This window comes from Plectropomus leopardus, chromosome 18 (assembly GCF_026936395.1).
Source record: "Plectropomus leopardus strain MGB_pleo_1.0 chromosome 18, ASM2693639v1, whole genome shotgun sequence".
Classification (NCBI taxonomy): domain Eukaryota; kingdom Metazoa; phylum Chordata; class Actinopteri; order Perciformes; family Serranidae; genus Plectropomus; species Plectropomus leopardus.
In genome coordinates this window covers 21,572,214-21,593,369 of record NC_142193.1, presented here as the reverse complement: position 1 = coordinate 21,593,369, position 21,156 = coordinate 21,572,214, and the positions used below count along the sequence as shown (strand labels likewise).

The 21,156-nt window shown below is 38.7% G+C and overlaps 4 protein-coding genes and 1 non-coding gene across 6 annotated transcripts in view; 1 reads left to right on the top strand and 4 right to left on the bottom strand.

The window, feature by feature from the left end:
* Positions 1-1,623: 1,623 nt before the first annotated feature.
* trnaq-cug (transfer RNA glutamine (anticodon CUG)) lies at positions 1,624-1,695 on the bottom strand. The gene has a single exon. It is a non-coding gene; the product is annotated as a tRNA-Gln (tRNA).
* Positions 1,696-4,460: 2,765 nt separating this feature from the next.
* Positions 4,461-7,302, bottom strand: LOC121956448 (parvalbumin beta-like). Its single transcript, XM_042504658.2, has 5 exons — positions 7,155-7,302; positions 6,520-6,586; positions 5,592-5,724; positions 4,854-4,963; positions 4,461-4,754 (listed from the first exon to the last, which is right to left on the bottom strand). Exons 2-5 carry the CDS (start codon positions 6,578-6,580, stop codon positions 4,729-4,731), a joined length of 330 nt encoding a protein of 109 aa, XP_042360592.1. The 5' UTR covers positions 6,581-6,586; positions 7,155-7,302; the 3' UTR covers positions 4,461-4,728.
* Positions 7,303-8,821: 1,519 nt separating this feature from the next.
* On the bottom strand, positions 8,822-11,213 carry LOC121956500 (parvalbumin beta-like). The gene is made up of 5 exons (XM_042504752.2): positions 11,122-11,213; positions 10,233-10,301; positions 9,863-9,995; positions 9,380-9,489; positions 8,822-9,113 (listed from the first exon to the last, which is right to left on the bottom strand). The coding sequence occupies exons 2-5, from the start codon at positions 10,291-10,293 to the stop codon at positions 9,088-9,090; spliced, it is 330 nt and encodes a 109-aa protein (XP_042360686.1). The 5' UTR covers positions 10,294-10,301; positions 11,122-11,213; the 3' UTR covers positions 8,822-9,087.
* Positions 11,214-13,541: 2,328 nt separating this feature from the next.
* On the bottom strand, positions 13,542-16,384 carry LOC121956501 (parvalbumin beta). Its single transcript, XM_042504753.2, has 5 exons — positions 16,232-16,384; positions 15,614-15,690; positions 14,472-14,604; positions 14,090-14,199; positions 13,542-13,827 (listed from the first exon to the last, which is right to left on the bottom strand). Exons 2-5 carry the CDS (start codon positions 15,672-15,674, stop codon positions 13,805-13,807), a joined length of 327 nt encoding a protein of 108 aa, XP_042360687.1. The 5' UTR covers positions 15,675-15,690; positions 16,232-16,384; the 3' UTR covers positions 13,542-13,804.
* Positions 16,385-17,990: 1,606 nt separating this feature from the next.
* lmtk2 (lemur tail kinase 2) overlaps positions 17,991-21,156 on the top strand; it is a 31,404-nt gene continuing 28,238 nt past the window's right edge. The window contains exons 1-2 of one of the 2 annotated variants that reach the window (XM_042504367.2): positions 17,991-18,230; positions 18,355-18,503. In XM_042504367.2, the coding sequence (XP_042360301.2) occupies positions 18,401-18,503 (103 nt within the window). In that variant the 5' untranslated portion in view covers positions 17,991-18,230; positions 18,355-18,400. Of the gene's footprint in view, positions 18,504-21,156 lie in introns of both variants that reach the window. The other variant, XM_042504366.2, reaches the window with a different exon arrangement.

Sequence of the window (21,156 nt, the reverse complement as noted above, 5' to 3'; positions counted from 1 at the left end):
CCTCCTCCTCCTCCTCTCTCACCTCTAGAATTATACAGTACAGTAAATGCAGGGAGGCTATAATGTAACTGCAATCTCTCTCTCTCCTTTTCTCCCTCTCTTGCTGTTTCTGCCCCCCCCTTTCATGCAGATATCCTTTTACAGGCAGCAGTCCCCAAACAAGCACATCTGAGCCTCATCCTACTGCATATATGCCCCTGTCATTGCATTTGAGGTGAGTTATGGGACATGAAATGTCAGCTGACATTGAAATCTCAAAGCAAATGTCGTTGGACCATGCATGTCAATACATTAGTTTGAGATTACTGAGTTATCTAAAGAGGTCACCCCATACACTACCTTTTTTTGTCAGTGCCTCGCCTATACAGATATCTGTCCTAGTTGCTCAGATCCAGATGGGGTTCAGATTATTAATTTAAAAAAAGTGGAGTATTTAGTTCCTTAAGTAGAAGTACTAAAAGTATGTATCATCAGGAAAATGTACTTGAAGTATAAAAAGTACCCAATTCAGAAAAATCTTTTTAAAAATTATTTTAAAAAATACTTAACAAAATAGCCAATGTGCCCAATTGAGAAATGTGTTGTTTTTTTAAAAAACGCCCCCAAAAAATAAAAAAAGACAGAAAAAAAGACAAATGTTTATCAAATTAGTTGACAATTAATTTTATATCAGTCAGCTAATAAATCAATCTACTAATTATTTCAGCTGTACTTGTGTAAACTTTTGGTTAGTATAATTTATTACAGAACATATTTTATAAAATTTCATGGTTTTTATGCAAAATCTTAGTTTATTAAGTAACTAGAAGCTAAAGCTTTCAGATAAATGTTGTGAGGTTAAAAAGTACAATATTTTCCTGTAAAATGTAGCAGAGGAAAAGTGTAACGAGGCATGAATTTAAAAAAGGAGGAAGGAAGGAGAGTAAAAATTCCTGAAATCTGAATTTAAATGCAGTACTTGAGTAAATGCACTTATTTACATTGCATCTCTGAATATGATATAACCCTAAAGTGCTCATCATTAAATGTCAGGGACACCGGTGCTTTCTAACCTTCTCACTCTCACATCCTGACAGGGGGAGTGTCCCGCTAAATTGCTTTGTCAACTGTGCTGATTAAGGGACCCGAAGTCACCCTCTGCTGTCCCACCTTGATGGTGATGATGATGCATAATGTCCCCCAGGTATGCACTATTTAGATAGAGGTATAGCAGTCAGAGGTCACACAGGGCTGAGCTCTGGCTTCATCGCTATAAAGAGTTTGATCATTTGCCCCATTTGGTCACTTTGATTCATTCAGAAGCCAGAGCAGCACAGCTTCTTGCATGTCCAATTTGTCCAGTTGCAAAATGACCAGTTCAGGTTGTCTTTTCAGAGGGCATTTGTGGCCCCTAGCGGATCTGACACACAAACAAATTCAGGGGTCATTAAGCACATTCCTGGGAGAGCGTTCACTGCAGCAGAAAAGACGGTTGCTCCTCTCCTTGATGTAAGGTTAGATGAAGGTGTGCATATGCAGCATTTATCTGCAGTGTGTATTTGAGCAGAGAGATAATGGTGTGAATCTTTGTGATTTTATACCATTTATATTTATTTTTCATATCATTTGTACAAGTCAATAGTAAGGTCCCACCGAGATTTGAACTCGGATCGCTGGATTCAGAGTCCAGAGTGCTAACCATTACACCATGGAACCGCTCTAAATATATACGCAGCTTAGATATCACCAAAGGCTGGAGCACAGGAGCCCCCGAGCAGCTTCCTCATATCACAAGTCTGATACTTTATGCGCGTGCTTGTGTGCGCTCTAGCACGTGGCAGCTGGAAATCGCGAACTGGAGGTAATGTTGATGACATACTCTTAAACAATAATTAAAAGGCTATCTATCCAACTATCTTCAGGGTTCCCATGGATCCTTTAAAAGTCTTAAAAAGCATTTATTTCATTCGTCTAAAAAAAGACCTTAATTGGCATTAAAATGTTAGAAATCAATCTTTCAAAAGTCTTGGAAGTAGCATTGTAAAATCTCAAAATAACTGGTAACATCTAGCTATTTTTTAAAATTATTTACCGAATGCCTCTGGCAATAACATAAGAGGATAAATAAGGATCAAAGAAGATCTTTTTATGATCATTATTATTATTTAACATTTTACATTAATAAACTGACTTTTAAAGTAACCTAAACCGTTATACTTTATGTAACAATAAACATTTGCATAAAGCAAATGTGTGAGTTTATGTTTTTTTTCCCCTTCAGTTTAAGTCTTTAAATTTAATTCTGAGTGGTATTAAAACATTTTAAAAATTCTTAAATCTGACTTGCCTTTTGCTGTAGGAACCCTGATCTATCTATCTATCTATCTATCTATCTAGCTATCTGTCAACATGTATGCCACATTTTGGTCAACAGCAAACTTTAAAGAAAAAAGATGGAGCAAAGCAGCAAAAGCATTTTACATAGTCTAATCAAATAATCATTGAGTGAGACCGAGTTCATGGATCACTCAGAGAGACACTTACTGTGTAGTTGGCCTATACTAAAAGAGAAAACAGAATTAGTGCTAAATAGACAAACTTTCTTGCTTTTTCTTTTGGGCTTTGAAATATATGCACAGTATATGTAGAGTAGTTTTTTGTTTAAGCATCCTGGCATCTTTCATTATTAAAAAATAGCTTGCATCTACGGTAGTTTGTACTGTCAAACCTTCCTACACCTAATCCTGGTGCCAACTTGTTAACGGGGCCCCTCAACAAGTGATGTCCGATTGTGAGGTTCTAGTTAAACTGGATTTCTGAGAAACTCAATCATCTCCTTAGACTGTGTTTGAAAAAGAGACTGGAAGACACCCGATAGAGAGCAGTGGTGCGGCTTTACCTACACCCGGTGCATGATGTCATGCGCCATGTTGATACCTCACAGACTATAGGCTACTGTTACTGGGCAATCATTTATTCATTTACATTTGCTAATGTTCTTTACAAGCCTCACTCCTGGACATATGGACTGGCCGAGAGGAGGATCCTTCCTTTTCAGTCTCTGTAGCCTTGTTCGGTGACTGTTTGGTTTTAGGGAAGTAAGACATGACTTACAGGAATACTTCAATCATCAAATGACCTTTTGTATATCAATTACTCACACTGTTTAATGTTGAATTCAAGAAGAAAATTATGTTTTTTTTCTTGCATTCCTCCAGTGAACAAAGAATCCAAAAAACAGCAAACATTGTCGAAGAATTCAAGTAATTGGGGCCCACATTTAACAGCATCAAAACTATATTAAAACATCCATTTACAAACATGCATTATTATCCTGGTCTCAGCTATCTAGTCATATGCTCCATGCTCCTCAAATACATTGTATTTACATTTTGTATTTATAAAGTTTCACTTTTACTGTCCGCTGGAGAGAAAACTGTTTCTTTGCAAATAAATCATGGAGTGAATAATTGATGTACAAATGGTCATCTGGGGGGTGAACATATACTGTATAAAATAATTGTAGCAACCATGAAGTCACCCATTGTTTTGTAGGCTCCCATATTACAGCATTGAGTTTGGCTTTTTGGTTGTTGCTTTTTTTGAAGAGAGGAAGTGACCAGTGGGGATCTATGGGCATTTACTCTGTTATGGAGTCAGCCTCAAATTGCCATTCTATTAACTTGCAGTTCTTGGCACTTTGCTTTCGCTTCATTCAGTCTTTTAACTCTGTCAGACCCTCCTCATACTCCACATTACCATATGGCAACACTGCAAGGTGTTAATCTTTGCACCCAAGTCTCATTATCAATTTTAAAATAATGTGGGGATTTTGTAAATAAAACGATTTGAGTTTTCTGCTCATGTTTTGTGCAACTGTCTGCAAAATCTCACCCCAAATAATCATCATCAATCAGTCAGTGTCTAGAAAAATATTGAACTGGAATCAGGCAAAAGTCAACCAGATTACTAAATAATAGTTTTAAGAATAATTTTCCAACTTGTAATTATTACTATCATTATGATTATTATTTCATCTATGCATGTATGCTTTTCTTGAGGCTCTTCGTTCTGAAATGCTCTAAGTCAGGGCATCAAATGTCCAAACAGTTCGTTTTATTGTCAGATTATTTACTGTAATGTCTCGTCCACACTTCAACAGTTAAAGCACGTAGCGCCATCTAGTGGCAGCAGGATGGATCTGTAGGACTGGACAAGTGTAAACTGTGTTGAAGTGTGCGTGCGCATTTGAGGTGTATCCAGAGCGTGCGTGTATGCGCGCGCGTGTGTGTGTGAGAGAGAGAGAGATAGAATTAATTAGTACATATTAGGCTACAATTTAAATTTATTTCTCCTTTTCTACATTCATTAGGCTATTTTTCTTTTATATGCCATGGAAACATATATATATCCCCTTTTTAGTTTGTAAAATGTTCATGAATTCACAAAACACAAATCACACAGAAAGGATAAGAGCCCAATAAGACCGCAGTATAAGAATATTTATTCTTTTTTACCGTTTGTACCTGGAAAGTGCATCATAAATTTTACAGTAAGCAAAATTCATATTTAAGACATGAACACAACCGAGCGACATTCACAATCATCATTTTTTGGACAGTGTGTTGCATAGGAGGAAACGTCTCTTGAGAAAATGTATAAAAATTATTTATATTAAGATGAAAATAGGGGAGGTCGACGTGGGCTTTGTTGTTCCATCAGAGCAGGTGTTGTTGGTCAGTTGCCACTTTATCCCTTAACCATGGCAGCGAACTCTGCAGGGAGAGAAGAGAGCATACAGTTGGCATTTGTCTTCCAAAACATCCATACAATTCTATTTGCAGTGAGAAAAAGTCAATGAGAGTCTGGAGTACCCTCAGCGCCAATCTTGCCGTCACCGTCGGTGTCACCAGCAGCCAGGAAAGCCTTGGTCTCGGCATCAGTCAGTGCACGTGCATCTTTCTTGAAGTTCTGCAGGAACAGCCTGCAGATGAACACAGTGCGTGATTAGTTCACCGACCCCATCTCCCATTGGAGACACACTTCACATGCAAGCTGCAGAAATATTGCAGGACCATAAACTGCCACTGTTGGCATCTGCTAAAAACAAACAAACAGCATATGCTATTTATTGGATGTAATAAAATCATTACACTGTAAAATCTGACAAGTTGATTTTACTTTAAAAATCTAGGAGATGGATTTCCTTGAAAAATGTAAGTAAAATGTCATTTTTAAATTGCAATAACTTTGCAAAATTAGGGAATTAAGTTTTAAAAAGTAATTACAGCTATATATTGAGCAAAGATAAAACTTGGATAAAAAAGTAAACATATAATAATATTAATAGTTACTTTACTTTGTCAGTGTAATGGGTTTCCAAGATTATTTATGAGATCAACTTGTCAGATGTTACAGTACATAATGCTTATTTTAGAGTGTATAATGTTGATTTCCCTCCAGTAATTAATATAAGCCAGGTGTCCAAAAGGAGGTTAAGAAAGAGTTAATATAAAACAGGTCACTGGCAACTTGACCCTGTGGCTCCATATTCCTTCATGTCTCCTCCATACTGTTAAGGGCAAAGGAAGTGGGGTTCCCTTGTGTCTTACTTCAGCTCCTCCTCCTCAATGAAACCACTCTTGTCCTGGTCAATGATGCCGAAGGCCTTCTTGACGTCATCACCGGTCTTGCCAGCCATGCCGCATGCCTTGAAGAACTTCTTGTGGTCAAATGAGCCCTCGCCTGAAATAAATGCATTAAAGTCTTATTTACTGTAACAATAAACAGCAGCTGGACAAAAAGACACACTGATGCGGCCAGCACAAAGCCACATGGGAGGATGTTACATCTTCAAAAGTAATGACTTATTATTGTTAATTTTTTTTTATGTGTGTACTTTTTGAGTTATTAGTTTGAAAATGACTGAAATAAACTACACAAAGGGACTGTACTTTATCAGTTATTAGTAGGTGGCAGCTGCAGCATGACTCTTTTTTTCTTTTTACATTTCATGACCCCTCCCTCAACCATAGATAATCAGATTTTACAGTCATGGCTATGATAAATGCTGTGATTTTGGAGGTTTTTTTAAAGAAAATGGGCTATTAAAACCCCCCTGCCGATCTTGGGGTTTTGAGAATATTTAAAATAAAACATGACCTCCCTCCCCAGTGCTTATAAGATTATTTGAAACGCCTTCCCTGTTTTGCACCATCCTCTCCCCTCCATTAATACATAACAGTCCCTGACTAAGGTGGTAAATACAATATAATATTTTGGGGGTAATATAATTTTTTTTTAAATTAAATAAATAATAAATGTAATAGTATAGGCCCAATCAAAATGTCCCCAATTGATACAAAAAATACTTAATATATATAAAACTAATTTGCACCACTGTCCAAAATCTGGTTTAGCAAATGTAATTAAAAATGCAAAATCTAAAAATGTTTTTTCTTCTTTTCATTAACCTTGTCACTATTTCATTAAGCTGTTTTTGCAGTCCTTCCTGTGCTATGCAAATAAACATGACTTTACCTTTGCATCCATCCAGGGCTGTAGCGATGTCAGCATCACTCAGTACACCTGCGAAGGCCATTTCGATCTGCAAATATCAAATACAAACGATTATTATGGGCTACACTCCAATACAAAAGTTGGACATATTATGGTTAAGTAATAAAAGCCTTGTGTGACACTTTAAGTATTACAGATGGCTGACTTTATGAATCACTTTACTCGTTTATTTTATCCCATCAGTAGTGAATCACATTATGATTAAAAACAACACAGCAGCACGCCATCATTTCTATAACAGGTTCCAAAACACACCAATTCTCAATTTAAAAATGCTGTTACTTATTCCAAATAGAATAGAAACGTTTCATATTTGAATCCACTTCTTTCTGAGTGGTTTGATGTTGCATCTCCAAATCCCATTCGAGAGGCTTCGCCTCTAAAGATGCTGGGAGGTCTGAGCAGCAGTAATCCATATCTTCATGCAGCTCCCGCACAAAATAGAAACACCGCAAAACTCTTTCTTTGGATGCTGCATCTCAGCGCGAAGTCCACATTTAAAGTTGAAAAACTATTATCTCAAAGATGCCAAGCGTGATGCTGCTGTGCCCTGTGCGCGGATCCTTTTCTTTTTCCTCCTTTTCATTCAAACTCACCTCTCCTGTGTCTTTGCTTTGTGGGTACAGATGATACAGACAAGTCTTGAGTCGACTACAGTGATCTTCCCGGTGCTCCCGGTGACCTTTTTATAGTTTCACTCCATCGAAATCTGAGGCACAAGATAACTGACACCGCCGAGAAGGGGGTGGCGAAAATTCGTCCTGTGGCCAGAGAGGGGTCTATTTTAAGTTTCACAAATGAAGACGCTTAAAAGGTGCGTTTGAAGAAGTCTTTAATATCGCCCCCCTCCTATTGCTAAGAATAGGCCTGTGCAGTGCTGAGAAGGAGGAATTGGAAATACTGCTGAAAATCACACGACGGTATGCAAGAGGTTGCGGAGCGTGCATGCGTTGGAGCTGGCGAAAGTTGCTCTAATTGGTTGTTTTGGCTCTTTCTCGTGAAATGTTGTTATTTTTGGGAGACGTGGACTGTTGTATTTGTGAATTTATTGGGGTATTCTTTCTGTTTAACACTGATGCAGTGTACCTGGTGGTGGAAGTGCAGTCGTGTGTGTTTTGTTAGATTCATCCTGTATGTGGGAGCGTTTTTTTATTCTAATAGTATATGTGTATATATATATATATATATATATATATATATATATATATACATATACAGTCAAATCCAGCACATAGCAGTTATTGTGGTGTAAATTCCAAATTTCAGTCCCAGTTTGACTGGCAAGATTTTTTTCTTTTATTATGGTTCAAATTAGCCAAAATGGACTGAATGATTTTTTGGAAACCCCTTTGGAGACCCCTTGTCTTTGGGAGTCAATTTGTGTTATTCTCAGAGCTTTAGTTAATGTTTAAAAGCACAAGGGAATGCCAGCAAGTATCTTTTTTGTAACCCCCTACCAGAGTATAAAAGAGGAGGATATTCTCATCATCTTCGCGTTTCTGTCTCAACTTGTAATGCTGGGAATAGCTTTGACCTGTAGGTGGCAGCACTGCCTTGTGAGGTGCTGTCACCATGCCTCTTACTGTTATGACCACTGGTTGATGGTAACAAGCTCTGGGTGTTATCTGATAGGGTTGAGGGTTTACATATTGCTGACATGTAGTTCCCCAAGCATTCATAGCTTCCCCTTGAATTATGATATGACTGGTAACCTATTTAAATGCCCATGCTGGTAAGCAGTTTATGACTAATATGTATATAACCACTACATAAAAAAAGGAATCATTTGTTAAGAAGTCCTCAAATCACTGAAGATTTGCATCTATGCACTAGTTTCAAAGGTCCTGCTGATGCAACAGTAGCTGTTAATAGACCTGCTGTTGCCACAGCACATCATCTAATTGACTACTCAGCAGTTGGTGGAGAAAAAGACCTTGGAATAGACCACCTAATTACACTATGTGTGACAGCTATCCATCGCAAACCTTGCGGATCCAGGAAGTATACAAGCAAAGCCCCAGGGCTATTCTCAATGTGTTTTGCCAGCTCATGGCCTCAGTCCAGCTATTCTCCCCCTCTCATTAACCAATTATGAGAACAAGTGCAAGGCAGGATGGTTCACCCGCACCTCCCGGGTATTCAAAATCCCTGGCAGGTTGCCTCAACCTCAACCCATTGTGTTGACATAACCGTTGCTATGTGAATACAGTGGGTTGTATCAAACACCACACGACCAATGCAAAGACGACTGACCTGAAGGAGATTACTTTACACCAAAAGAGTATTTATTCCTGGTTTTTCACTCTTCCTCAAAAGTGCAGATGGTGTTGTACAGTTTGCACAAGTCATTTTCAGAACAATTTAACACATCTGAGAAACATTCACAGTAAAATATGTGTTCCTTGTTGAGAAATAATCCGCAGGCAACTCATAAATAAGGTATAAAAAATATTCTTTCAGCTGATGATTACTGAATCTTGAAAGGAGTTTGCAGTTCCGTGAAAAGAAGTGGATCTTGGTCAAGGAAATTTATGCCTTTACAAGGGCAGCAAACTCTGTGAAAGTAGAATAAAACTGCCATTAGTAGTGAACAAAATGTATTCAGATAATGATGTCATCATGGTGTTATGATCTAGACTAATGGGATCCAATCTCTGACCAAGACTTTGAGCCTATGCAGATATTGGAAGTATGTGTTTGGATGTTAAATCTCAAATAAGAGTCCATTGCCAGTTAGCATGAGCATTGTATGTCTTTTCCGAGTTCTTCTACATTCAAAGACATGTAGGAAAGTCTGCTCAAAGAAAGAAAGAACTCTCACCATCAACTCCGATCTTGCCATCACCATCACTGTCACCAGCGGCGAGGAAAGTCTTGGTCTCCTTGTCAGTGAGTGCTCTGGCACCAGCAGAGAAGTTCTGCAGGAACAGCCTGAGGGGTGGACAAAACAACATGAGTTAAAACTATAAATCCGACTGTATTGATTTGATTTGGTGCAGATTGAGTTTCCTTAAAAGCACCTTTTGGGTTTGAGATGTTAAGGCAGAATGTAATTTAGAAGTACAAAGTCGTAAAACCTTTAGGCTTCATTAAACATGGCCTTTCTTTAGCCTCTTTGGTGTCAGTAAGTGGGTAGTTTGACCCCCACATTAAAGCCAAGCTATACCAAAAAAATGTCCAAACTAAGGGAACATGTACAGCTACCCAGTGTTTTTCTCAAAGCTTCAGTAATATGAGATTTTGTGCATATTTTTGGACCACAGAGGCATTGCTTGCTCAAGTGTGCATTTCTCAAGTGTCTTACTTCAGCTCCTCCTCCTCAATGAAGCCGCTGTTGTCCTGGTCAATGATTTTGAAGGCCTTCTTGACATCATCGGCGGACTTGCCGGACATGCCGCATGCCTTGAAGAACTTCTTGTGGTCGAAGGAGTCAGCGGCTGGAACACACATTTTAACACCATGACAGACCGCATATATAGGCACATATATAGTACTTTAGTGTTGATTTGATAGAATAACTGTTGCTGAAAGCTTATTTTGTGAGCCAGTTTGTAGCTGTTTTAATCAATTATGCATTTGTAGTGAGAATTCATAATATCCAGATAATTGCAATGAGGGTAAAGTGTGCATTTCCTGTTTAAATAAAATGTGTGCTACGCTGAAATGAAGCTCACCTGCGCAGCCGTCAAGGGCGGCTTTGACATCAGCATCATTGAGAACACCAGCGAAGGCCATTTTTTATTCTGATGGAGGAAAAAAGACTCAGAGTTAGTATAAGCATCACAAATCCTGCAAAATCATATGATTGTGCTCCACAGATCCTCGTTTAAAGCATTTTGGTAACATTTTGTATCTAGGAGATTCTGCTACTTTGAGGGCCTAAGACATTGTGATTTTTTGAGAAGTACTCAGATGGTTCGATGACTCAGTGGAGTTTTTAAGTCATAAAAGTGAGCCTAAAATCATGCATCAGTGGCCAAACATTAACTTCAAAGTCCCTCTCTAGCTTCACAAAAGAAGTGAAGTTACTGTATTGAAAAGCATCTAAAAACATAAAAATGTTCAAAGCCACTTGTTTGTTTTGCTCATTATAAAATTAATTAATTGCTTTAATTTGCAAAAACTGCCATGCAGCATCCCCGCTCCTGTTTTTTTTAATGAGCTAAAGAGCTACTCTTTGCTTCCGGATGTCATCTCAGGTTCTGTTTATCCCAACGCTGCCATGGCACTAAATAGATGATGCTCCCACTGAGGCCAAACCTGAATCACTGCCACAAATAAACAACGCAGCTGAGGAAATGCAGAGATGTCAAACGCGTCTGGATGTGATTTTTTTTTTTTTTTTTACTTCATCCAGTTAAAATAAATCGCGCAATTATCCACAAACGTTGATCCTTTGAAATCAGATGGCCTCCTTTTAGCACTGATTAAATCGTCCTGTGGGTCCGTGTAGTTTTCTCTCTATGTCCCGTTCCTCCCTACAGTTATAGTCCAAGAGGATCTCCTTGTCTCAGTCCCTTCTCCTCCTCCCAGCGCGCGCTGCAAGAAGCAGGCCTCACTCACCTTTGGGTTGCGTTGAGGCGAGTGAAAACCAAGGCGGACTCGAGTGAATGCCACAAGCAGCGTTTGCCTCTCTCTTATATATCCTCGAGCAACACCATTTACAGAGATTTGAGTCTCAGTATCAGGTACCGAGATGCATGGGTTTCGAAAAAATGTGTCTAGTAGTCTGGACCTATTTTTAGGCGAACAAATGAGGATGCACCATGTGTGCGTGTGCGGAGGCCTATAGCTGGAAGTGTGGAAACCTGAAACGCTGCTCACTGACTACATGTTGCGCCCATATGATTTACAACCAACACTCAAGATGCTGAATCTGATGTTGTAAATTTCGTTTTAGAAATATTAATAAAACCATTGCATGAGAGTGGATGTGCCACGGGTCGCGGTCAGATCCCCTAACTTATCTGGAGTCAGTGAATCAGCATGGAGTCGCTGCCAGTTCTAACAGCTGTTCACTTTCTTAATGAACAGGGGAAATGTTGAATTCGCGGGCTTAGTTCATTAAGATGAAATATAAGAAGCCACTCAATGGATGTGGAGGTTTTGCTTCGATACTGACCTCAAAAACACTGTTGCGTTTTATCTCCTCATATATGATTATTGAGGCCCTATGTGATGGACTGCTTCGACTTTAAATTTGTGTATGTTAATTATCTAAAATGCTTTCTATACAACATAATAGAGCTTTACTTTATGACATATTTTATCTTCAATAAAACCAACTACATTTGATATCATTTCTGCACTGTATGCTCAGAATTAAATTGCTTTTTATTTTCAATATATCATTAATTTCATCATGAGGTCATTATAGCTAAATTGAGTCAGGCTCATGCATCTGAAGCATTGGGAGTTGCACCACCTCCATGAGATGGTCTCAGATGACAGGTATCTGCTGTCCTGTGACATTATAGCTAAAAGTACGTATGTTTGCATGTGGTTCACTTAAACTCAAGGGACAGACCGGGACAGCAAGCGCCTGGGGCCTACCACCACCGTGTTCCTGTCCTTAGTAGGACGCACCAATCATCCAGATTATTTTTGCGTGCTCGATGATTGCATGCGTGAACACGTGAACGCGTTGGCAATATTTGACAGCTCATTTTGCTGTGATGCGCTGCTGTAACACAAAGTTCAGCTCAATTTTCATCACATATTAATAACTTTATTGATCCAAACATAAACACCCTTTACTCAGTGTTTTTGTCAGCCAGATGTGACTGTGTTTTTGTGGCCTTTAGGACCTCTTCATTGAATTTGAACACTAGACTATTAACCTTTAGGTCATTTAAACCTCAGTCTCAGGCATATCCGTTTTGTAACAAAAAAAAAATACAAATCAAAAGTATTTCATCATAATTATGGTAGACATTCCTACCTGGGTCTACAAGAATTTGAAATCTGTCCAGCAGAAGGCAGTAATGATCCTAATAAAGAAAATGTGGAGAATTTTGAGGGGGGGGGGGTCACATTCATTTAAAATGCAAAATTCCACCAATTTAAAATAAGTTATTTTCTCAAAAGTGGTGAAATTGGACTCTGAGTGGTTCTGAAACACTGCAGCAGTGAATCAGAGTGTGATTCTGTGAAGTTATGCCAATGACTGTGCATTGTTGCTAACATCAATCACCAAGGCACTTCCATGAGAGGCTCTAAGTGATCATTTTGAGTCTTTTTGTAGTTTCTCTGCACTCTTTATATACATTTTTAGGCTCTTTTTAGCTGTTTTGTGTTTCTTTGCAATCATTTAGACATTTTGAGTCTCTTTATAGTTGTTTATTTCTCTTTGTAGTTGTTTTGTAAGTAGTCTTTTTGTATCTTGTAGTTGTTTACATCTATTTGTAGTCATTTTAAGTCTCTTTGTAGTCATTTTGTGTTTCTTTTTAGTTATTTTGTGTCTTTTTTAGTCATGTTTTTTGTCTTTGTACTCATTTTTGAGTTTCTTTGTAGTCGCTTTGCGTGTCTTTGAAGGCATTTTGTCTTTTTGTGGTATTGTTCCACCTGTACGTCGCTTTTTTGAGTCTCTTTGTGTCTCTTCGCAGCTGCTGGTATATCTCAGTAGTCTTTCTGGGCCTCTTTGTGGACGCATCGAGTCACCCCCATGTCAGTACGTGTCTCTTCAAGTGACATTTTGCATGTGAAGGCTAGGATGGCCCCCTAACACTTTGAGCTCCTGGGTCTGAGCCAGGGTCAGCTCCAACTCCAGGCACTCAGTATACTTTATCATAATATTTCCTGTTTGATTCTAGTTTTTGTGCATAAACTTGAGAAAGGCAATCGTCATTTTAAGCTGTATATTTTCACCTGTTATTATGTAAGCCATTACAGAAAGCATTAATGAAATGTTAAGGCCTATTTTAGACACTTAATACATTAGCTATAAAAGGCAGATTAAAAAAATACACCAGCAAACAGTGATGTCACATCTCCAAAACATTTATTAACTCATTCCAGGTATCCGTTTAATTAAACACACATACAACCAATATCCAGCCTCAGCTGACTGTCCACCAAACATCTTACGCATTACTGTATCACATAAACAGGGAGAGCAGCAGGCAGGTAGAGAATATCCGAAGTTTCTGGTCTTTGCATCAAACAATCTGGAAAACCAGGATTTCCATACGAAACCCTTTATCTTAAAATAGGGAAAGACAGTCATGGTCAGAGATGTGTCTTCTCTTTATTTCAGGATATCACAGAACTCTGTGGAGGAGAAAAAGAAACAATGGCTTTAGGTAGAGATTCGACATATTTCCTCAGGCAAGCAGCCAGTGTCATACAGCATTATGGAGAAGCATGATGACTAAACAAACATCAAATTAATCTATGCATACTTTTATAGTGGTCTTGTATGTGCTTTTTATGGACTGCAATTTCAGCACTAAGTAATGGACAGCTCCCCTGCACACACAGCTCCCTATCTCATCTGCTGACAGTTTTTTTTAGATGTTTTACATGCTCACACCTTCCATCCCAATCTTGCCATCTCCGTCCTTATCGCCTGCAGCCATCAGAGCCTTGGTCTCAGCCACAGTCAGCTCCCTCGCCCCCGGAGAGAAATTCTGAAGGAACAGTCTGATGGGTGCACAAAAAATACCAGTGATAAGTTCAAACTTATATCATCATAGACGTTATCTTTTCTGATGCCATTTTCTCCCCCTTTAGGCCTTTCTTAGCAGTTTCTATCCCCCTCCCCATCACTCACTCGCCAGCCCTCCCCTTCATGTATTACTGAGTTCATTCACAGCAGTAATGCTGCTCCATTCATACACTGACCTCTGCCTGTGGGCCATCACAAGGGAGTTACAACACAGATGTAGCACACATGCACAAAGACAAACACTTACTTGAGCTCCTCCTCCTCAATGTATCCACTCCTGTCCTGGTCCAACACTGTAAACACTTTTTTCCCTTCTGCCTCAGACGAGCCAGTCAGTCCCACTTGTGCAAAGAATGACTTGAAGTTGAATGTGCCTGGAGCTACAGAGGCAGAAAGAGAGAGACGAAGAGAGCAAAAGAGGCAGACAGATGTGGGAGTGAGAGGTCGATCCCAGAATGACAAGAAAGCAAGAATGGCGAGGCACTGAATAGGGATGTCGCATTAACTCATTCGCTCAGATGACTTTCATTCTTCAACTGATGACATTTACCGATATACACCCTGTAGCGCATCACTGTCTTATACCATTATAGGCTATGTCATTATGCCATTGAAACAGTCAAAGCACGCAGAATTTCGCCCATGGGCCGAATGCAAACCTAAATGTTAAAAGCCCCTTATTTATCAAGCTGTTCAATGTGGAAAATCCCATCTAGGATGTAATTGAAAATGATCCGATGAATACGATTTGCAGCTAATATGAGAAATTATAAGATTTCCACACAGATTTTAAAATGAAATCTTACAATAATGGAAGAAAATTTTAACCCTAAAGTGATTTTTCTGCCATACCCAATTTTATCAGTTTATCATCACTTCAAATAAATTATATCATGTTACCTCCTTTTATTAATGCATGAAAAAAAATACAAAGTTTGAATGTTATTTTGCTTAAAACATTGCCACCAGAGTGGGTTTTTTAATAAAGGGCATATAAGCGCTGACATTTGGTTTTCATCTGAGGGGCTGAGCTGTGTCTGCTTTGTCATGCAAACATAATTGCTAGAGATAAATGATTAAGTGCTCTGGGATGTGAGGGGCTGTATGTGATTTGGTCGTCTCAACATAAACACTTTGGTATCTGGGTGGTGACTGCTCTCCTGCCACATGGCTGCCAGGTTACCTGCAGGCTCCCTGTCCCCACTGTGAAAAACACATCATGCAGGTATCCCTTGTGGGAGTGGGTTTAACAGTCTCTCTCTCTCTGTGCAATATGTGAGAGGATTCATATTCACTTTGTGTTATGTGTTCTTGCGTTAATCATTAGATGCTTGCAAAGTGTGTGTCTCCCTTGCATGCGTGTGAGTGTGTGTGAGCCGTCTGACTCACCTTGACAAGCCTGGACTGCAGCCTTGATGTCCTCGTCGCTCAGCATCCCTGCAAATGCCATGGTCCTCTGTAGCTGCCTGAGGGGTGCAAACACACACGCACAAAGGAAACGCAAAGTGACAGTAAATGAAACTGGTGCAGGTGTTTTCTGCTGTCAGATTACAGTCTCTGTCAGATTAAAATTTGTGGATATATTGACCAAAATCATTCCTCTGTTGGACTGTCTTCCTTACACCAGCACTGTCAAAAACAAGGTGCTGAGTTGGGTCTTTAATCAGTGGGGTTGTGTCATTTTGACAATGAGACAACTAGATTAACAAAATATATAACTGCATTATCTCAGATAAAGAAACACATATACATACATCTTATGACATAGTTTAATTCATATGAGAATTCTGTGATGACCCAAGCTTTGTTTCACAAAATCAAAGTTGTTGCAACTTGCAGGAGCAAACACAAAGAGGGTTGAATGCCCTATGTTTTTATTTTAATGCCCTCTTTATTTAAAATAAAAGACCTGAGATGCTCCAAGGCACAAACACACAAAGAACTGCCAGCTATCGTCACACAAACATTGGCATACATGAATTTGCAAGAAAAAACCTTGGTACTCACCGTGCTTCGGGTGAGGTTTGCACTCTCTGAGCCTGTGATGTGCAGATCTGTGCTTCTCTTGCTTTGTGCTTATAAGCCACCAACACTCTCTTGCAGCTTCGTGATCCGGAGCGCAAGAAGCAACCTGACGTATCTGTCCTCAAACCCAGGGAGATTTCCCCCACGCCACAGAATGCCTCCTCCTCCTTCATCAGTTAATCAGAGCAGATAATTTTCTCACTCATATTGTTGTGCAAACTTGCAGGCATAAGAAAAAACAAATACGGGAAAAATAAACACACTTCCATCTGATAATCATGAATAAACATGCATTTTTACGAGTCTCCATATTTTTGAAAATATGATATTTGTGTTATAGTACTTCTTTTATTGCTATTGCTACAGCAACTAATGGCTTTACTATTGTTCATTTTATTATTAGGCAAGGCAAGGCAACTTTAATGAGAGCACATTTCATTACAAAGAAACCCAATGTGCTTTACATTTACAGAAAAAGAAAGGTTCATTTTTTAAAAAAAGTTTTGTAAGGAATTATTGGTAAGGAATGATAATATAAAACAGAAGCATCTGAACTCAAGTAATGCAGAGCATTTAAGCAAATGACATTAAGGGATCAACTATGTGTATTTAATTTAGTAAATATTTTTCTCAATTAATTACCAAAGAAGTGCAATAAGATACATGAATAACAACTGTTATGTTGTGAGTTTTAGATATAATTACTACTACCACCACTACTACTACTACTACTACTATTAAAAATAATAATAATAATAATAATTGTTATTACTTTATTATGGATATAGATAAAGGTATGTAGTGTACCACATAACATCAGACAATAGTCTTTATACATAAATACAAAAGATACAATAAATATGATTAAAAAAAACAACTGGAAATACACAACACTACATTATTCAAGTTCATATAAAAAACATAAACATCAAGCGACTGTACCCACAAACAAACTTGAGCAGCAGTGGCTCCACAGTCTGGATGAAAACCAGACTGAGCTCAGCTCAGGATTGGTCAGGGTCTGAATAATACAATCTCTGAGACAAAAAGCCTGCACACATGTCGATACATAAGGTTTCATATCGAGACAGAGTAGGCAAACTGACATCAACAAATGTGTATAACCAAGAATAAACAAGTGTTTTTATAATGTTAAAAAGCATACACAGAGCATTACAATAATTGCAGTGATATTTTCTTTAAGTAAAAACAGATGCATGGAGGTGCGGCTGTCTTCATAACACATGCCATCTTGTGTTTTCAAGACCATCTTCTCAACATTTGTAGCTATTGTGATTAAAAAAAAAAGTTTGATTTTTTTGTTTGGCTGTGAGTATTTAATAACAGAATATAAAATGGAATATCAGAGGACATAAGAAAGACAATAAAACATAAATCCTCAAGAAATGCTTGAGCCAGCGTAAGCACACCAGTCAAATTACCCTGTCCACCTGTTAAATGCTGCTTGACAGTTTATGGTTGGCCGTAAACCCAAAAATAAACATTTATTACAGACTGGTCGCCTTTCCCAATCTCTATTACGCTGCTCACATGGTTGGCGAGTGACTGTATGAAAAAAGCTTTCTTCAGCTTTGATACAAAGCACTGGATTTAAGTGACTGATAATAAAGCTCGAAGCTGATTGGCTCTGCGCGTTAAACGCAAGGGAATTCTTCGTTGTGATTGGCTGGATAACTTGTCAATCATTTGCGGATTTACGCCTCATTCCGTGATGTGACGTTGTACAGGAACATGGCGCTGTGGAGGGGAGGTGTTTCATGATAGTCAGGGCTATTGATTTATTTCGTTTAGCTAGGTTCATTTAATAACTAGAATGTACACATAACAAATATGATAGGTCGTGAAAGGTGATCGCTGCTTTTGTCTCTATGGACAACGGAACACTACATTTCGTAGTTGCTGTCGTCAGCTGAAACTGTTAGCATTAACATGCTAGCTGAAGCTAGTTAGCGGGCTAACAGTAAGTAGCTAACGTTTAACAGACAGAAAAAAATGCTTGTTTATGTAGCCCAACGCTGACGTTAAGCTGATTATCAATGGTTGAAACACGCCACTTAGTATTAAATCAGCCATTTATTGTTTAGGACGACGATTCCAACTAGCTAACATTTTGTTAGCTAAGCTAGGAGGATGGAGAGCCGCCATGGATATGTTTTGTTGATGGCCAGTGGGATTTTCCTGTCGGCGTTTTGGCTGTCTGAAGGTGCCCCTCTTCAGTATCCTCACAAATCAGGTGAGACAGCTGACTGTAAGCTGATACAGTGCTAAACGAGTGTTTGTTCATTCACTAAAACTCCTGTCCACCCAGCTGCTTAGTTAGCAGATGTTTCTGTTAGCTAATATTCGCTGGCTGGGGTAGTTGTTGCTAATCAGCAGCTAAAAGCTAACAACACAACAGCTTGATGCTAACCAGTGAAGACTGTTATGGATATTTGAACGAACTGAATATTGTTTATTGACACTGATAAAATCATAGTAACCATTTCTGTTTAGCAGTTACTATGGACTGGTGAAGCTTTGAATAATGCTTATAGTTACATCATGTCATCGTCACGACTCTGCTAATAGCAAACTGATAACACAATTCTCACATTTTTCCTCTACCAAAACTCAGGAAACACTTTTTAACCTGGCCTGGGTTAATAAGTGTTATATTTAACACGGATTAGTTAACCACGGAGTAGCAGTGACGTGCCTGGGTTAACACAGCACAGTTTATTGTATCTTCAGGTACAGAGATGTTAATTTGTCAGTTGGGTTGGTCCAGTCATTGACATTTAACCAAGTTTATGGGACAATAGACTGGATGTTGGCCTACCAGCATGGAAACACTGTTTTTTTGTTGTGAAGTGAACCTGGAATAACCTCTTTTATGTTGATAATAGCGGTTTCATTCTGCTGACATCGCATATTTTGTCTTTGGTGTGATCATTTAATTATTTTAGGATGAATGAAAGTGTGTTCATGGTTGAAAACTGTTTTCACATGCCTGTGTTACACATTTGCAGAGACAGGGACATTTATTCTATGAAACAATTCAATTCCAGTTGTTTGCCTTTCGATGCTGTGTGATACTACATAAGATTGCAGTTTTGCAATTGATAGTGAAAGAATGAATCAACTACAAAAATATCACTTTTTGCAACCCTTAATATTACGGATACAACATAGTCACCTAGAGACAAGGGGATGGTTTCTGTGTATTCACTCTTTTTGCAGCTCAGAAAAGCTCAGTAAACCTACCTCCTTGTAAGAAATAAAGAGATGCAGACGTGTAAATGCTCCATTGAGGATCGGTAATATGTAACTGTAACACATTCCCATCTTATCAGCACCAGTCAATGATTAGCAACACTGTTGTTTGCTTATCATAATCCAGCATATGAGAAAGTCATGTGGCAATATGAGCGTGCATTTTATGCTTTTATTACATAGCAACGTGCTCTTTGCTCCACTTACCCAGTCTTAATTTTCCAGTTTTTACAGATGTGCAGTAATACTGTTTTGATTAAGGTCATGGGTCTTGGCTGAGATCATACATGTAAGAACAGTGACTGGAAAGTTACTTGCAAAGCCAGTCTTCAAGTGATGCGTGCCGTGTTTACACACATCAAACATTGGGAAAGGTAGATAGGTAAGCTTTAAAGGAAGCATCAATGTTTTAACTGTAGTAACAGCCAGGTGATAGTGGCATGTCTAGTCTGTTTGTCAAGGTGGACGTTGGCCGTAACCTTCCAGCACATTGCTCAGTGATGCAGAGATTACTGGGGGTGTGAACCACAAGTTTCATCACAATATGATATTATATTGATTCATTGGATACCAAAATTAATATTACACAAAGTCTGCCAGGATATGATTTGGATTCGTGTCAATTCAAGGGTCAGTTATCAATATAAGACAATATCACTAACTGCCCTCACTAGCCAGGTTTCCATTAACCCTCAAATTGTGCAAATTGAAATTACAAATATAAAATACACGTAATGGATACATTGCAAAAAAGTTTTTATGTTTCTATGAGATGGTATTTCAGGCGATTTGACAAAAGCCATGTTTAGCAAAACTGCAATGGAAACACTTTTTGAGGGGCTTTTATAGGTCTCTTGATGCAATGGCTATGTGTTTGTCGGTAGGAACTGGCTCCAGCGGGTATGATGTAGCAGGCACTAGAGGAGGTGTTATTGAGTCGCATAACTCATCAAAAATCTAGCTGATTATCTGGAAGTATTGAATCAACAATTGTTCTGTGAAATTGTGGACTATCATCACCCAGAAATCCCTCATAGGTGGCCGCTCCCACGGACAAGGGACTTGCCTTTCCATTATTGCTAGCACAACATGTCTATGTTGCCTTCGATTGGAAATAATGACGGCTAGTGCGGTGGCTGCAATAGAAATAAACCTGCTAATGTTTTGAACATCCTTCACCATGCTTCTTGGAATGTGAGCACGAGAGTAGAAGTCACATAACATCATTCAGTGGAAACACGGCCATTTCGCAGCTGTGTTTTATTGACATTTTGAAACTATCGCTTAAGTTTTGCACACATCTGTGATTGAATCTTTTGGCTACCGTCATTATCTGCCTGGTGCTTGACATAGCAGTCTTTGAATGTTTAGGAAGGATGTGCACGTAGACGGAAATGTTGACACAGGTGCAGTTTCAAAATGAAGGCATTTCTTAAAGGTGTTGATATGTATCAATGCTTTCACTTTTTTGAATTTTTGATCCTTGAATCGATCCAGATCGGTGTATTGTTGCATTATCATGCAAGACTTAAGGGTAGTGTACGCTGCTTTTTACAACTAGGTTGTGTTGTCTTTTGTTGTTTTAACAGATAAGATATTGCTGATTTATAACTGAAAATGACAAAAACATTGAA

What these genes read in the sequence shown, in the direction of transcription:
- LOC121956448 (XM_042504658.2), bottom strand. Translation starts at nt 6,580, where the DNA reads ATGGCCTTCGCAGGTGTACTGAGTGATGCTGACATCGCTACAGCCCTG. An exon ending in ATTGAGGAGGAGGAGCTGAA is followed by an intron (nt 4,964 to 5,591) that starts GTAAGACACAAG and finishes GTTCATCTGCAG; the next exon opens with GCTGTTCCTGCAGAACTTCA. An exon ending in CGGCAAGATTGGCGCTGAGG is followed by an intron (nt 4,755 to 4,853) that starts GTACTCCAGACT and finishes CTCTCCCTGCAG; the next exon opens with AGTTCGCTGCCATGGTTAAG.
- LOC121956500 (XM_042504752.2), bottom strand. Translation starts at nt 10,293, where the DNA reads ATGGCCTTCGCTGGTGTTCTCAATGATGCTGATGTCAAAGCCGCCCTT. An exon ending in CGCCCTTGACGGCTGCGCAG is followed by an intron (nt 9,996 to 10,232) that starts GTGAGCTTCATT and finishes TGTGTGTTCCAG; the next exon opens with CCGCTGACTCCTTCGACCAC. An exon ending in TGGCAAGATCGGAGTTGATG is followed by an intron (nt 9,114 to 9,379) that starts GTGAGAGTTCTT and finishes CTACTTTCACAG; the next exon opens with AGTTTGCTGCCCTTGTAAAG.
- LOC121956501 (XM_042504753.2), bottom strand. Translation starts at nt 15,674, where the DNA reads ATGGCATTTGCAGGGATGCTGAGCGACGAGGACATCAAGGCTGCAGTC. An exon ending in ATTGAGGAGGAGGAGCTCAA is followed by an intron (nt 14,200 to 14,471) that starts GTAAGTGTTTGT and finishes TGCACCCATCAG; the next exon opens with ACTGTTCCTTCAGAATTTCT. An exon ending in TGGCAAGATTGGGATGGAAG is followed by an intron (nt 13,828 to 14,089) that starts GTGTGAGCATGT and finishes TCTCCTCCACAG; the next exon opens with AGTTCTGTGATATCCTGAAA.